Source organism: Scleropages formosus, chromosome 3 (assembly GCF_900964775.1).
Source record: "Scleropages formosus chromosome 3, fSclFor1.1, whole genome shotgun sequence".
Taxonomy (NCBI): Eukaryota; Metazoa; Chordata; class Actinopteri; order Osteoglossiformes; family Osteoglossidae; genus Scleropages; species Scleropages formosus.
Genome location: NC_041808.1, coordinates 18,941,174 through 18,957,768, shown reverse-complemented (window position 1 = coordinate 18,957,768; position 16,595 = coordinate 18,941,174). Strand labels below are relative to the sequence as shown.

The window sequence follows — 16,595 nt, the reverse complement described above, 5'->3', positions numbered from 1 at the left end:
GGGTATGTTTTTTAGTGTTTTAAAGGTTCTGTAATGCAGTCTTTGTATTAGTTGGTCTTTTTGATTTTATTGTTTTCTTTTAGATCTTGTTTTGGCATGACAGTTTTCTTAGATACTTATTTATTAACTAAAGATTTAATTGCTGGAAATGATGAGTGGAGAAAGTTTTACCTGTTGAGTTGGACAATGTGTGGAACCAGACACCTTTAGTGGTCTGGTAATCCAGTCTCATCCATCCATTGCGTGCAACCACTTGTCCCAAGTGGGGTCGTAGTGAGCCGGAGCCTACCCGCCAACGCAGGGCTGAAGGGAGAGGGTACACACCTAGGATGGGACGCCAGCCCATCGGAAGGCACCCCAAGTAGGGCTCGAACCCCAGACCTGCCACACAGTGGGCATTGGCCAAACCCGCCGCACCCCCCCATTCTGATCTGTAGAAAAAAAAAGTTGCCATATGTTTATTATATGTGTGTGTTTATATTTTCATTTATATTTATTCATTTAGCAGACACTTTGCTCCACGGTGACTGTTAAATTTTCTGGTAATATTGTTGAAAGGTGTGAATGATCTGTGGTTGTATATTATAAAAAATATGTGGTTGATTTTGACATTTCACATTATGTTTTGTACAAAGAGCATGTCACACATCTGTTATTTTAATGAATTAGAAATTGTTTTTCGTGTTGACAATATAATTGTTTTTAAAAATGATTCTCTAATGGTGTTTCATGTTATTTTAAGCTGTGATTTGAATAACTTTCATAAATTTAAGGGAAAAAACATTAGGTCGATGCAAGTCTCTGGCAAACATTTGCCCTTCCATTGTATTATGTGCCTGTATGTATTTGCAATTTCAAAGTATACTGTTCCGGCCTCTGTGTTGCTGTTACTCAGTTCTGTTCTTTTGTGAATAAAAAGCTAAAGCTAACTTCTTTAATATTTCTGAGGAAAATACAATAATACAGCAAAGTACAGTACTCTAACCATATACCACTTTTACTGGGTCACATACTTAAGTAGGTTCAATACTCAAAATGTTTATTATAAATAATTATAAATATATTTCAGTTATTACTAGTAACCATTAAGTCCAATAGAAATTAATTCACGATAAAGATAACAGATAATAGAAAATCAGTTTATCACAAAAGTTTATAATAAAACCATTTACAAAACCATTTATAATAAAGCCACATTATGCATTACAAATTGTATTCAATTCCGTGCATGTAATGTGAAATACCTTGCCCTCTTATTGTAAAATGAATTTTTTCTGCTAGGTAGTATGTTATTTCTGATTTACTGAATACTGTCTACGGCAGATACCTTTCTGAAAAAGGCCTGCAGCTTGACCTTATTAAATACATTTCAATAAATTTGGGGAACGGTTCTGGAATAAACCAAATATTGCCATAAAATCCTGTGGATTATGAATGTGGCTCTACTTTTCAGCTGAATTATGCAGTCACTTGACTGGAAATGAGAATTAAGTCTTGGCAGAATGCAGGATGTATGTGACCAAGGCATGTCTAGCGCTCCTTTCTGTCCTTTGAGCTCAGATGGCTTCGTTCATGACTGGAGGAGGGGGGTTCTCCTGCCCTGACAAGGGCTCTGGTGGCTTTGTGCTCTCTGTGTCCCTGGAGCAGGGGCTCCCCAACATGTCTACACTATTGCAGTTCAGAGGAGAGCTGATCTCTGATGAGCGGTCCCCTGCCTTCTCTGATGGGGCCTGCAAGGTGGCGGTAGCTGGAAGAGGAAGGCTCATCATGTAAAGTATACTGCCCAGCCGTCGGGATACCTGCATGAAAGGAAGATGAAAATGGAGCAGAATTCAGAAAAGAAATGTGAAAACTGAATTTCTTAAGTGATCTTATTCCCCATATGTATCCATATTTGGTTTTTACATTTTAAAAACGTTAAGAATTTTTTTACATTTTTATTTTATGCATCGTGTATAGTTCAGTCGGTAGTGCAGTGGTTATAACTGCTGTCTTTGGACCCAAGGGTTGCAGGTTGGAATCCTACCTCCAGCTGTAGTACACTTGAGCAGGGTACTTAAGCTAAATTGCTCCAATAAAATTACCCAGCTGTATAAATGGGTCAGTAAGTGTAAGTAGCTTTGTAGAAAAGGGTAAGCTAAATGAATAAATGTAAATATACACTAGTTCTACATGTCACCTCATTGTGGTGCTTTAAAGAAGAAAGCACTATTTCTGAACCTGAGATCGGATCTTTAAAGCAGGACCAAGCTTCAGCCCCATGGTATCCAGGAGGTGGTCTTCAGTGAGAAGCGGTAGGGTCTCTCCATCAATCATATGATCTTTGAACGTCTGCAAAGAAGAGACTTAACACTAAAATATGGCTTGATGAAAAGACGCCTTCCTGTTCAGAAAAATGTTCCTTTTGTTGCCAGAACAAATCGGCCACAAACCTGCGCATACTCAGAGCAGCTGGGAATGCTGCTGATGAAGTTGTAGACGTCATCCACAGTCCATTTTCGCAAATCCTCTGTGGATGATATCTCTTCTCCGTTGAGAAAACTGTGAGCTCCTATTTAGAGCATAGTGTACAAAATAATGTTAGTATAGCCTGTACAAAATTTCAAAAGATATATGGCCGTTTTGCAATTTTGAAGATTTAAGTGACTACAAAGACCAATGTAAAATTGTACTGAAGCGCAGAAAATAATTATTCTGCACAGTATGTGTTATTTGAAAACGTTATGAGGGAAAGCTTCATTTTTCTGATACTAATGTTTCTTTGTGAGAGTCTGCTGACTCACCAGGGGGTAAGAGTCCATTGCTGGGCATCGGAAACACATAAGGCATGCTTGTGAGCGGCACGGAGGGTGAAGGGTAAACAAACTTCTCATGGAAAGCTGAACATGTGCTGGGAATTTCCTTGTCGCCAGCACCTGTGCTGCAGTTTGCGGCATCCGCGCATCCATCTTGATTGTCTATGCAGTTCTTTCGAAGGACCTCGTCACATTCCTTGTAACTCTTTCCAGCGCTAGAGGTCAGCTCCGTGTCCAGCTTCGTCTGATCCGGCTTGGTCGCCGAGCGGCTCTCCGGCTCCCCTTTCGCCTCAGCCTCCTTCTCCTCTCCGGAGGCCCCAGGGCTCTGTTCCACACTCTTGTCCTCTGACTGGCCCTTCACTCCAACCGTACTCGTGTCTGTCATTTTGTGATTGGCCGTCCTCCGACTCGCCCTTCTTCCCCTTTCCCTCTGCAGCGTGTTGATTGGAGGGTAGGGGCTGGCAGACATGAGCAGATTATTAGGCTGGAGGTCCTCCAGAGTGGTGCGATGGACAAAGACGTCACTGGGGAGGTGACCTTCAGGCATGCGCTGGCGCCCCCTGTAGGCTATGGCATTGGTGGGTATCCCTTGGTACATCATGGGCGAGTCCATACCCATGAGGCCCTTTTGATGGGCATTTTCCAGCTCCTTCTGGTGAAGGATGGCATTCATTTCCATTCTTGATAAAGAACACAAACATTTGTGTGTTACTGGAGAGTAAAACTGGATATTTCCAAATATCATGCATTGCACTAAAGCAGGAATGAATTGGCGCTCGCTAACTGTAGCATACTAGTCCAGGTCAGCGTTGGTGAAGGTTAGGAAGCTTAACAGATTACATTTGTCTCTATGATGTCTATAGGCTATCCAAGCTCTGTGTTTTATCCTCCACACACACACACTTTAAGGGCCAAGTATGTTTGCACATGCAACGAAACTTACATAGCGGATGCCCCTTCCGACATATTCACCATGCGGAAGAACTTCATAGTGGTGAGGTACCGTATAGTAGTGTATCGAAGAAGATTATAAAATAAAAATAAATGTGCAAAGAATACAGAACTATTACTTACAGGGTGTTTGAGCTTATTTAAGTAATATGGGCATAGCATAGAGGTGGAAACTGTGGAACGGTTAGGCATGAATAAGAGTAGTTGATGGCATATTAATAAATCTATTACTCTAGGCGGGTGCACGATAATGCAGCGGGTTTGGCCGGGTCTAGGCTATACACTATGTTACCAAATTTCAGTTGCACTAGGTGTGGAGGTGGATAACAATGAGCCTTGATAAAGAGCACTGCCTGAGGGGAAAAAAAATGTGTGCGTGTATATGATGTTTTGCTTTTCTAACAGTTGCAGGTACCTGGCCATATTCTGTTTATGAATCATTTCCTGTCGCCGGGCAACTGTTTCCATGGGTTCTGAGGGAAGGAAACTGTATCCTGATGATCATATACATGCACACCAAACACAAAGAGAGAGAATTTTAGGGTGCATTCCTTTTCAAAAGCAATTCTGTAACAACACAGCCAATAACACTAAAAAATGCAATGCATATAAAATGAGATAACATTTTCACACGGCTCATTAAGTCTGCGTGATAAGCGGACCTGCTGGCGGGAACCCCCTGGCCGGCATCACGCTGGGGTGTGGGGGCAAAGGGGGTCCTAAGTGAGCACCCATGTGAATCTGCCTGGCTTCAGATGGCACCATCTCTGGCGGAGGCACAAGCTCCCTGGTAGGAAACGGAGAAGCAACACAGGCCAAAAGGCCAACAGTCACAAAACTTGTCAAGTATTCCATTTAAAGAGTGGATTCTTAGTCCTGTAAAGCAACGGTCTCTAGCTGAGATACCATTTGAATTATGGACAAGCAGGGACCGTAGAAGAACTGTGAAATGTGGGCAAGAAACAGGATTGTGGGTGAGATGTGTCACACTGTAGGCTTCCTGCACATGTTCTTCAGTCTGGTGTTTCACAAGTGCCTGCATGACATACAGCGACTTTCACACCGCAGGACATGCATATGCAGATGCACGGGGCCAATGTGTAGGACTGTAGTTGGGCTGAAGTAAGAACAAAGAGCAGATTGTGGGCAAAAGCTGACAAAGGAACCACACCAAGGACAAAAATACTGCAGATTAGAATGTACAGAGGGAACTGTGGTTATGCCCCTAACTGGGTATTTTTAGAATGATGTTCTCATCGGTAAAATAGAGCAATTTATTTAATGTTGCTGCTGAAATGTATAATTTGTTGCCCTAAACAAGCGGAGAAGTGTGGAACGCTTATGCTGCGATCGAACATACCGATCTATGAAGCGTGGCTCAAACTGTCCCGGCACTCCCTGAAGACGCTGCTGCCCCTGGGCCAGGAGCTGGGGGGCCATAGCCATCTGATTCCTCATCATCAGCTCCTGTCTCTGTCGCAGCTCTGCCATGAGATGTGTTTCAAGTTGACTGGTGACTCTAAATTGCTCATAGTGTGAATGTGTCTGTGACTCATGTTACATTGCTCTACTGTACATATGGGAAAATGATTTTTTGGTAGTTTACCACACTGTACTGTATAGAAATGGTCCCCGATTTATGATGGGGTTACGTTCCGCAAAACCCATCAGAAGTCGAAAATATCGTAAGTCGAAAATGCATTTAATACACCTAATACACACTTCTGCGTGACAGAATGGAGGTGCCCACCATCGCAAGAGAGTATCGCTCCCCAAACCGCTTGCCCGGGAAAAAAAAATAAAAAATTCGAAGTACGGTTTCTGCTGAATGTCTCTTTCCAGCTCACCATCATAAAGTCAAACCATCGTAAATCGGGGACCACCTGTATCATCGCACATGGCTTTGGAAGATGTAAACTTTTGAAAAAAGTTTGTGCTTCACACACAGCTCATCAGATATTCTGTTACACCCTTAACAAAGGTATTGACCTTGAACGGTTTCAGTTCAGTCTGAGGAATATATGAATTTTCTTATGTAATCTGGGTAATTTAGAAAAAAAAAAAATGCAGGTCGCTGCCGTGCAGTGAATGATGTCAATTCATTTTTATGAAGAACTAACCAATATCGTGCATTTTGCTCTCTAAACTCAAAAGCAGTTACCATTTGAACATATTGTTTTTATTGGCTTTTTCTACCTTACCTGCTGCCGACATCCCGTTGACCAGCCTGTACCAGTGCTTCTCGTCCAGAGCGCTCTGCTCGCCCAATGCTGTCATCTTCCTGAGGTGCTCCCGTGGGGTCATGACACCTTGCGCCTCTCAGTCACACTGCAGTCCCACTGCAATGACCAGCAGGTGGCGCAGTGGTTAATGAGCTGAAATGGTGACTACGCGGTCCTACAAGGTTCAGATCTCAGTAAGAATAAAGACTGTAATAAATATGAGAAAAGCGGTTGTGCAGAACTGTGTGTAAAAATAGACAAAAGTAAGCTGTTGTATCTGACAAGCAGAAACTGTCTCGTATTACTTTCCTGTTAACAGTAACCTTCGCGCAATCCTGACACTTTATTAATCCCACCGCTAGGTGGCGCGCCGATGCATTTTTACGTTAACGGCTAAACGACAGCAGACTCACGAAGTCATCGTTTGAAACATTTTGACTTGTATGAAAATATTAAAATAAATAAAAAATTTGTTAAACAACTTTCTTCTTTCATTCGGAATCAAATCACACATATTATACAACCATTAAAAACCTAAAACCTAAGCTTTATGGTACAACAGCATAAGTTATGGGTAATTAAACATTTATGCAGCTTGTAAAAAAAAGAAAAAATAAAAATTGAGGGCAAGAATCTTAAAGATGAATTTAAATACAAAAAGATATTCCTGAACTTCAATGAAAGGCAGTGTGTCAGTGCATCAGTACACGGTATGACATTCTCTGACAGTAGAGCCACATTAAAAAAAGCACCAAAGGAAGTTTTGTATGATCCCACTTGGGCAAATGAAGCGGTAGGTGGCGTAGCGGTCAGAGCTGAAAGTGTGCACTTGAAGGACGTGGGTTCAAATCCCACCTGCTGCCGCAACACCACTGATCAATGTACTAACTCTGAACTAATACAGTAAAAACTACTAGGTGAATAAATGATCAAATTATTCTTAGTTGTTCAACATCCTAAGTTAGATAAAAGTGTCAGATAAACTATGTAAATATGAGGATGAAGATGATAAAACAATAAGGATCCTGAAGACTCTGCGGCAGCCCAAACGTGAACACGCGACCTGTAGCGTGACCTGTCAGCGCTGCTGCCGTCAACACGGTGTTGTTATCATCTCAAAGCTGCAGCAAAAATATAACAGCGAGAGCTCCTTCTCCAAGGTCAGGTAACAGGATTACCTCAGTGTTTGCTCTGCTGTTTAAATCTGGCCGTTAAGCAAGAGCTACTACAGCCACCAGTGGAGGTTAAGGAAGGCAAAGCCCTTATGTCAGCATATGAAAGGATTCAAAGCAGGGATAGAGCTGTTAATCTACATACGGTCTCAAGTTAAATCGGAAGGCGTGCAGAATGAAAAAAAAAAAGGTTTATGCCGTTGGAAAGACCGTGTATCGCTGTACCTGAAGGGTTATGGTGGTGCTCTTCTTCTTCTCCTCTCGTCCTCCTTGGCGTCTCTGATGCTGGTTGTTTGTGTGGGGGGTCAGCGGTTGTATAAACAGGGGAAAGGATGGAAATTTTGAGTGTGAGAGATAAAAAAAAAAAGGAAGAAGGGAAGGGCAGGAGGTGAAGAAGAGCAGGGGAGAGAGAAAGAGAGTGGTTCAGCAGAGCCTTTTTGGTGCAGCTCAGGGTTTGCCTCTGGGCTGTGTGGAGATGAAAAACGGTGCAGCACCCCACACAGGAACTGGAGGACCCGCGCATGGAAAGTCCCAGCTCAGAGCTTGTGAAGAGGCTGCTGCGGAAAGAGTGAGAACCGAGGCGCCGACCCAACAGCTTTTGTGTGTGTCGGGGTGACCCAGATTTCACTACAGTACGCTCTGCCACATACACCCCCAGTTCACTAAAGCTGAACTGCACACACGTGGGCTGGTGGAACCAGGAGTGAGGGCTGGGCTGCAACGCAGGGCATCTCGCAGTTTCGTAATCAAGGCATCGTGGGTATGTGGTGTGTCGCGTGGCGCTAACACGGCGATGCCCTTTCTGACACCAGTTGGAGTAACATTTTCTGTCACTATAGGCTGGGATACTGGAGTAAAGCTCATGCTAAAAGACTGATTCATAAGCTTCATTGCACCAAACATCTTGCTTGCTCTCACTATGGCCTTGGTTCTGAGGCTCACAGGGAATTTTATTCACAATCCTCTGACCAACAGTGTGAAAGTTTATAGGTATACAATAAAGCAACATATTATATAATGTTAGATCATCTTCCACAGAATTTTTTTTTTTTTTTTTTAAGCAGGAAGGTGGAGTGATGGGAAATTGAACAAATAAGACTGAACTATAGAATTTTTCTAGCACCCAGTTGCCTGTGAGAAAGGAGTCCTTGGTGAATGAAAGTTCATCTCTCTCCAATCAGGTGAACAGGCCATTTAGAAGAGTACGGCAAACCCTACGGCCAGGTATTTTTTTTTTTTTCTCCACAGATCAGAACGGATTACCAGACCACCAAAGGTGACTGGTTCCACACACTGTCCAACTCAACAGGTAAAAATTTCTCCATTCATCATATCCGGTGATTAAAATTTTTATTCAATAAATAAGTAAACCCTAGGGCCAGGTATAGTCCAGTCAGATACCCACACCTGGAGAGACCCACTATTGTTGCTGCTTTTCTGTATAAGCTGCTAAGACATTTTTCTCTGTGTGTTTGTATATGGGGGGATGTCATTCACGTATGCTCCGAAGCAAGAATTTGGAGAACCAAGGGCTTATATCTAATTTAGGGAACTTGACTATTTCTCATTGCTTGCTCTTTGTCCACAGGTTCTCTACCGACACATAGTTCCCTTGGAAACTTGTCTAATCTGGGCCCTCTAAATCTCTGCCCAAGTCCGAGTCTGCTTGGAACATCTGTTGACCCCATGTGTAGGCCTGCCACCCCCAGCCCATATTCAGGCTCCCTCTTCCTCCAAAATCCTATTAGCTAAGGCCTGGCTATGCAGCACTTTAAAGGGATGTGATAGAGTTAATCCAGGCGTTTAGAGTTTTACCCTCAGCAAACCTTGCCTGTAAGCATCCTGAACAATACACCCAAAGTGCTAATCCTATTAGCCTCCATTAGCCCCCCTGGATGCCCTAAAAACACCTTGGATAAATCTGGGGCCCAATCGGTTTACTAAAAATGTGGTTCAGGCATCCCCACCGTCAATGTCACTGTCTCCCCTCGTCAGCTACAGATGGCCCAGTCACAAGAGCTGATTGAGCAGACCTTCAACATACACCATTCCAGTCACAGTTAGAGAGTTGGGGTGTCTTCAGTGAGTCAATATTTAATGCCTGTGTTTATGCACAGTAACAGCCTGTCTACCAGTGTGTATCACCTTCATCAGTCTGCATGCCTGCCGTTTTGTGTATTTCAGTTGCTGCAATACCTGTGAAGATGAACAACCTGTTTCCTTACCTCGTGTTGCGGACAATCACCGGACGCCAAAGCCCTGGCTTGCAGCTCAACCTTGAAGGGACACAGATGACAAATAAATGAGCACACAAACAAACAAACAAACAAACAGAAAAGATTTTGTTCCTCATCCGTCTCATTGAGCAGCCAACAGGGACCCTGGAAGGTTTGAATTTGATCTCATTTTGTGCTCACACACCCAAAGTCAGGGTGTGAAGTGGGATGTTGCAGGATGTGGCAAGCAGAGCAGTGTGTTTTCTAATTAATCCTCCGGGAAATCGTGGGCCTGTGCAGGCCTGAAGTCTGCACAGCCGGTCTGCTTCGCTGCCGGACCCAGTGGCGAGAAGAAGCAGTTTTTTGAACGTACTAGAAAGGGAAGACAATTTGATCAAAAGCACCGATTGATTCTTGACGCACTGTATGGTACTGATTCAGTGTGGTGGCCTCGGTGGCAGCACACAGAAGACTAAAAGTGTAAAGCGCAACTGCAACCAAAAAAAGAGACTGCCTATTTTTAAAACCTCTGCTCTGAAACCATTTTAAAATAGCTGTCCTAATTTAGCACAAAATTCTCAAAAGTTGTAGAGTAACAGGGGTTCTTTTTTTTAGACTTTCCTACCAGCAGGATTCTGGTAACATTTTTGTGATGATGTGCAATGTTATGAAAACATTTTTTTGGTAGCCAGGCAAACCTAAGGAAATCAAAATGAACAACTCCCACTGCATTCTTTCTTGTAATTAGGAAAGGAACATTTGGGGTGTGTATGACAGCTGAATGTGTGTCTCACAGCGGGGTCAGGATTGCTGGATTTGCTGCTTGATCAATTTATTCACCTAATGAGATTAAGTAAAATTGCTGACAACCTGAAACAGTTTAAGGCATTAGACAAGCCAAGCAAGACATTTGGCTCTTTCTCAGTTACTAATTATTAACCTGTGTGACCCACTGAAATATTAAACCAATTTTAGAGAGAATGAACTTTGTAAATAAACCACTAATTGTTGTTACCAATTGTAGTTGGTTCTTTGGTGCCCTCACGTTAAATTTAATATCACAACTTTAAAAAGGCTAGAAGATTTCTGAAGGCTATTTAACGTGATCCTCTATAAAAAAAAATATTCCATTCAGTAAAGGTTTTAAATGTTAATGCAAAATATCCAGTTCGTCAGTATTAACAGGTTGTGGTCAGAACTGGGAGTTCCTGTTCTGCACGCAGAGTCTCGATAACACGCAGCATGTGGCAAACTGCTCTGTGATGCAAACGCAGCGTGGAAAATCACACCGTCACCGCTGCAGATGCAAGTCGCACCTCTGCAGGTGCGTGGCTCTTCAAAGAAGCATCAAGTCTGAAAGATGGCATCTGCTTATCGGGCTGATAAAGAGCGCGTACGCGGGAGAGACACAAAAGGAGCGGAAACATTTCTGTTCACACAGCCGAGCAGCGAAATGGACAGGAGATAAGAGCTTCGCTACATCGCACGCTAGCGAGAGGAAAGGAGGGCTTCGAGGGGAGGAGAGGAAACATAGGTTTAAAAAAAAGAACTCACCTTGCGCAGTAAAAGTGAGCAGGTATCCTGGCCCACCACCCACAAACAAACGAACGACGACGAGCGAACGAGACGAAGGTCCAAGCCTCAAAGCGAAACCGTGCCCGCAATGCCACTCTGGCTGCCCGCTGATACTGAGATAGATACTTTCGCTTTGAAATTCTGAGAGGTACTTGTTTGACAGCTTGGAGGCCACGCCTGCTGCACCCGTGCCAGTTAGCTGCCTTAGCTAAAAAAGACCTTTAAATACCGATTCATTTTATCTTTATTAGCTGGCTTCATCTCCTCTGTTAAGCCCTCCCATTCCTGACATCACAGTGATCTCCCGTCCAACTGCACGCTGGACACTGGGCTGAAATGTAATTGCAGGAGTTTTGCCTAAGCACGGAGGTAAACCTCTTTCAACGTTTACCTCAATAATCCCTTGTTAGCGCTTAAGGCCCCGGGTAAGACACCTAAATACTTTGCTTCCTTCCCCGACGGCAAATGAGAGCCCTTGACCCTGCTCCCTCCAGGACCGCGGGCACCGAATCCCGGACTTGTTTCCGAAAAGCTATCCTTAAATTTTTCTTTTTTCTAACATTCACTTGAAAAAAGCCCTGCGCGCCGTGGCTTACAAACACAGCCTAAGTCTGTCGGCTGCAGGTTTGTTAAAAATCCTCCTAAATGTGTGGCTGGGATCATCTTCTCAGACTTCCTAATCTGACAGTTTGTGCTTACCAGGCGCTTACGGCCTGCTGTGTGTTACAGGAATATTTTCTATGTTGGGGATATGATGTGTATTAGTGCAGCGTTAGGTGAGCAGCTGGACAATTTTTCTGCAGCTATTGCTAACTAGCAGGGCGAATCCACGATAGGTCCTGACTTTTTCAGTAAATATCCACAGTTGTCATGGAGCTGCTTCCTGAGTGAATGAATAAGTTCCAGGCGCACGGTGCAAGTACTGACAATGTTCTCCTCAATGCAAAGGATCACAACAGTAACGAGGTACATGTTAACATTCCTGCTTATGGTATAGCTCACAAAAGAGCTTATAGACAAAGACATTACACATTTGTGCACCAAAGCAGAGCGTAGGCAGCAAGCGGCATACCGGTTAGAGCTGTCACTTAGGATTTACCGAACGCCAGGGTCAAATTCCTGAATTTTTCTGGACCCTTGAGTAAGGTACTCAGCCTGAATTGATACAGTAAAAATTACCTAGGAGTGTAAATGGGTAAACAGAGGAATGTAGATTCTTGGCAAAACATACCATTGTAAGTCATCTTGGAAAAATTCAAGTAAAAAAACAAATAGTGAATTACATTTGGTCTGAAGACTTACAGTGAAATATGGACAAAATGAGGTTTGAAATGACTGAAATAGTTGCACCTTAGCAATCAGATGTGTTTCTAGCCAGAGGATATAAGCATCTTTGCATAGGAGATTATCATGTTCGCTACTCAAAATCTCCTGCTCCCAGACTTACATTTCACTCAACAGTTTTGTTTGCTTTCTAATAATTTTACATTTTCTCAAGATATTCAGAACATTTTTTCCTACATTCTTTAACAGCTTTCACTTTGTCAGACCGATGAATATTTTATAGTCATATTTTGCTGTTTCGATAAATTCAACCTACATAATGTAACGCACTGGAGGAACAAAATATGTGCATGTCTTAAATCCACACATCTTTAAATAAATGTTTTCTAGCTTCCTACCTGGACCAGGCTTTGTAGGAAATAGACACGAAGGAGAGGTTTTTGGTCGCACTTACTGAAGAGAAAAATCACATCCAGTTGCTTTAACTGAGATTAAAAGTTTATACAAAGGGTGAATGAAAGATTAGAACCATTTAATGAAAAGGCATTTAAACATTGGAAGTACTTTATCAAAATTGCAAGGGTAGCTATACTGGTGAGCTGTAGGTTTAATATTAATTACCAGTATCAACACGTAAATATTTTAGTTTCTAAAGTTAACCTGAGACAGCTAGCAGAGATTGAAAAAGAACAAATAGCTTGTTTCCACACTGCAAATACACCCCTGCCCTCACACCCTGAAAATTCACAATTGTCATGGGGCAATTGGCACAGAACAGGAAATCATGGCAGGGTATACTAAATAGGGAAAAATTACACTGGAAAACAGGAACAAGGGTCACAATTCTAAACCTATCATTAAGGAAAGATGGATACAGATACAGTGCTTTTGAACAAAACAGCACCCTCTACAAGTACTGTGGAGTAAATCAAAAAGTTTAGAACTCAAAACTCAAAAAATGTATGTTGTTAGTTTCATAAAGCTAGACTTCACAGTAAGGATGCCTATCTCAAACTGCTTGGACTAAAAGCCAAGTGGTATAATAATTTTTCAGCTATCTAGATACAAAAAATATTAGTACTAGCACTCAAAGGAGGTATGCTCACATTGCTTAAATATCCCCCCTGTAAAATTTATGCAAAAGCCAATGAATAATAATGCATAAAGTGGAATGATGACTGATAACCAAGAATGATTTCTGTGCTGAGATGGGCATCAGTCTTGTGAGAGTCATTAAGTTCAGTTGTTTCCCTTAATTGATATATAATGGTCAAGCGATATTAACTTTATATGACTGATGCATGCTATAGTGTCAGCAATGTTTCCTTGCAATTCTGCCAAATCCCAGTAAGATGGTAACTCCCCCATACAAACTGTTAGTTAAATCAAAGGGTAATTTCATGAACAAAATAGTGATGTTAAAGGACTTCTGTAGTCATTGCCAAACACTAGGTCTAAACTGAAAGTTTATACATAGGATGCGAATTATATAGCACTTATAAAAAGTATTTACCTCTGACATTTTCACACTTTGTTGTATTACAGCATAGAACCACAATGTATCTTGCCACTCATCAATGAAGGGTCCTCTACAATGTAAAACTGAAAAACCATACATTTTAACAAATTTAAAAAAAAACTGAAAATAATTAAATGCATAAGAAATTACTCCCAGAATTAACACCTGGTAGTACCACCTTTGGCAGCAATTACACCTATGGGTCTCTTTGGGTACATTGTATTTTCTCTGAGATGTACGTCACTTTGGAGAAAAGCATCTGCTACATGAATAGATGTAAATGTCAAACCTTGTAGAAAAGGTTTCCAACTTTTCAAGTGTTATGTACTCTACCATTTGGTGTAATTTGAAGTTTTTTCTTGTTCTTTGCTCAAGCCAGGTTTATCCGTAAGAATTATTCTGAAAGTGTTTGAGTGCTGGGTATTGTATCTATATTTGGTGTCTGAAACCCTACGACCTGATGAATGAAGTTAATACTCTGATTTCCCCTCCCCCAGTCTGGCAAAGCAACGTTCCAGACAGATTTATTGTGCTCCGAAGTGTGCAGTCTGACAAAAAAAAAACCCAGAAGAAATCACAAACACACGACTTAACAATTAAGCACATAGAGGATTAAGACATTTAAACCGCTAATTAAAGAATCTCCAAAGATGTAAGCTTTTTAAAAAGGATTTATGCTTGACTTGTTTGGAACATGTATTATAGTGTCACTGTGAGGCGAAGGGATCAGAGCGCATTTAAACTCTAAAACGGCTTGTTATGTTCATTTCGGCACACCTGCAGGTTTTTTGAATCCTCGTCACCGACTTACTCTCTTGTCTCTTCAATGACAGCTAACAGATATTATGGTTAACAAAGTTAGTGAAACAAATTATATTACAACCTGCTCTATAATTTGTCCCAGTGGCTGTTGGAAAAAAATGTATGAGGACAAAACTCACAAGCCTAACTAAACATATACAGTATAAAAAGGAGATTTTTTTTCATGGTATGTCAAGATGTTGTGTGTACTTTAATAATCTTATCATCTTCATGATGTAAATTCTGGAAGATGAATGCTTTTTTTAAAATCCTTTGGATAATGCAGGTGTTCAGCTACTTATATGATTATATAAGATCATATTGTTTTTGCATATTTGCTGTGCCCTTCTTTGTCTTTTCAGTATCCCTCAACACCCCATTTATTGTGTTTTGCTTTTTCGATGAGCTGCACATCTTAGTTGTTACACCTAACAGAATGGTTCTGAGTTAAAGGTATCTGCAAACAATTTTGAAGTATTTCCTTACATACTACAGGCATTTGACACAAAACATTAATTTTCCTGTGATATTCTTGTATGTTCCTAGATTAATTTCAGCAATTAATTTTACTTTGAAAATGTCTTTACAGATATCACTCCTTGCTTTTATTTACTATATGCACCTTTAATTTGTACCATCACTCAAGCAAGAAATCAAAATGTTCCTAGGGAAAGTTTTTAGGGAACATATATATTTCTATTTTTCTAGGGGTTCCCCTGCTGGGATTTGTACCTGCTTCATCCTGGTCACACTTGCTAATCACTTAATCAATTATACTGCTTGGGAATTTAGATGTGGAGTCACAGAACTGGAGGGTCATTAGAAATATAGCCATACCTGTATCAATGAGGTATGTGTGCAGCGTTACCCAACAACTAAACCATATCATATGTACCATAACGCACTGCTGTAATTTCAGCAAATCTGGGATTAGATTATGTTGGCAGTATGATGATTTGAGCAAAACCTTTGACTTTACTGCAGATGGACCAGTAGGAGGCACTGTTAGGTAAAAACTGGGCCTCATGGGATAGCTGTGGCAATGACACTGCTGCAAGTGGTGTTACAATTTCAATAAGTTAATTTAGGGGTCTGATTACACATGGTGATTAAGGATTTCGTGTCACTTATCGCAAAGAGTAACAATATTAACCCTTGTGTCCTGGCGAAATTCCCAGGCTGGATCTCGCAATCTGGCCATCTAATCATCCCCAAATGTAATTAAAGCACCTGATTAAACCCTCGTCTTTCCAATTCAACGGATGTGCAATGAGTGTTCTTGGCAAAAACCTCCGTACCGTTAAGCCCATATGGACAGTACATGCTGTTCGTGAGAGAAAAATTACACCGTCATGGTATGGCTGTATAAGGGAAATGAAAAGCGAATTAAGAACTGGACTGAATAATGAAAAAAAAAAACACATTGCAAGTGCCTTAAAATGTTTTTTGGGTTGTACTGTACAGTAAAAGACAGCTATAGGCTTCAGTCCTGCACATGATGTAACAGTGTCATCACAGCGATGTACTGAAGGCATCTCAGTAATCGTTCCTCAAGAGAAGCATCCATTATCTCTGAGTATGCCTACGGTGTACTGTTAATTTCCTGTTTCTAACTGAAGCAATCTTCACCCATTGTAATTTACCACACTATTTGAATTCTAATGAACATACAATTTTTAAACTACTATTCACTTTCGTTACATTTTTCATGCTACTCTCCTGAGCTGTACATTCTTGATATTAACGATTATATATAAAGTTATAAAAACACAGGTTTATTCAGTTCTTTTGCGAGTGCACTGTCTATAAAATATATAATTATCAAAATGCTGGGGTATGCACAGCAACCAAATGTGGGTGGGACAAATAAGAAAGATTATATTCAATGGATATTGCCTGTAGGCTACATATTCCTGTCAGACTTAGTAACACCCTGCAGTCCAGAAGCCAGTGCTTTTGAAGTGCAAAGTGGATACAGGAATCCATCAGTACTTCTCGACTGACTGTGCTGGGCAGCAAGAAGCCTGCATGATCTTTTTATGGACAATCCTGATGCCAAA

At 41.4% G+C, this 16,595-nt stretch overlaps 1 protein-coding gene across 3 annotated transcripts; it reads right to left on the bottom strand.

Moving 5' to 3' along the window:
- Positions 1–1,147: 1,147 nt before the first annotated feature.
- Positions 1,148–11,043, bottom strand: samd7 (sterile alpha motif domain containing 7). Of its 3 annotated transcripts, XM_018753519.2 has the most exons (11): positions 10,911–11,043; positions 9,366–9,416; positions 7,366–7,425; positions 5,948–6,085; positions 5,107–5,230; positions 4,409–4,533; positions 4,162–4,240; positions 2,784–3,475; positions 2,433–2,551; positions 2,221–2,331; positions 1,148–1,799 (listed from the first exon to the last, which is right to left on the bottom strand). In XM_018753519.2, the coding sequence occupies exons 4-11, from the start codon at positions 6,048–6,050 to the stop codon at positions 1,557–1,559; spliced, it is 1,596 nt and encodes a 531-aa protein (XP_018609035.1). In that variant the 5' UTR covers positions 6,051–6,085; positions 7,366–7,425; positions 9,366–9,416; positions 10,911–11,043; the 3' UTR covers positions 1,148–1,556. The 3 variants fall into 3 exon arrangements, with proteins under 3 accessions (XP_018609035.1, XP_018609036.1, XP_018609037.1); XM_018753520.2 differs by lacking the exons at positions 9,366–9,416; positions 10,911–11,043 and having other exon boundaries at positions 7,366–8,155; XM_018753521.2 differs by lacking the exons at positions 5,948–6,085; positions 7,366–7,425; positions 9,366–9,416; positions 10,911–11,043 and having other exon boundaries at positions 1,149–1,799; positions 4,409–4,863; positions 5,107–5,181.
- Positions 11,044–16,595: the final 5,552 nt, after the last annotated feature.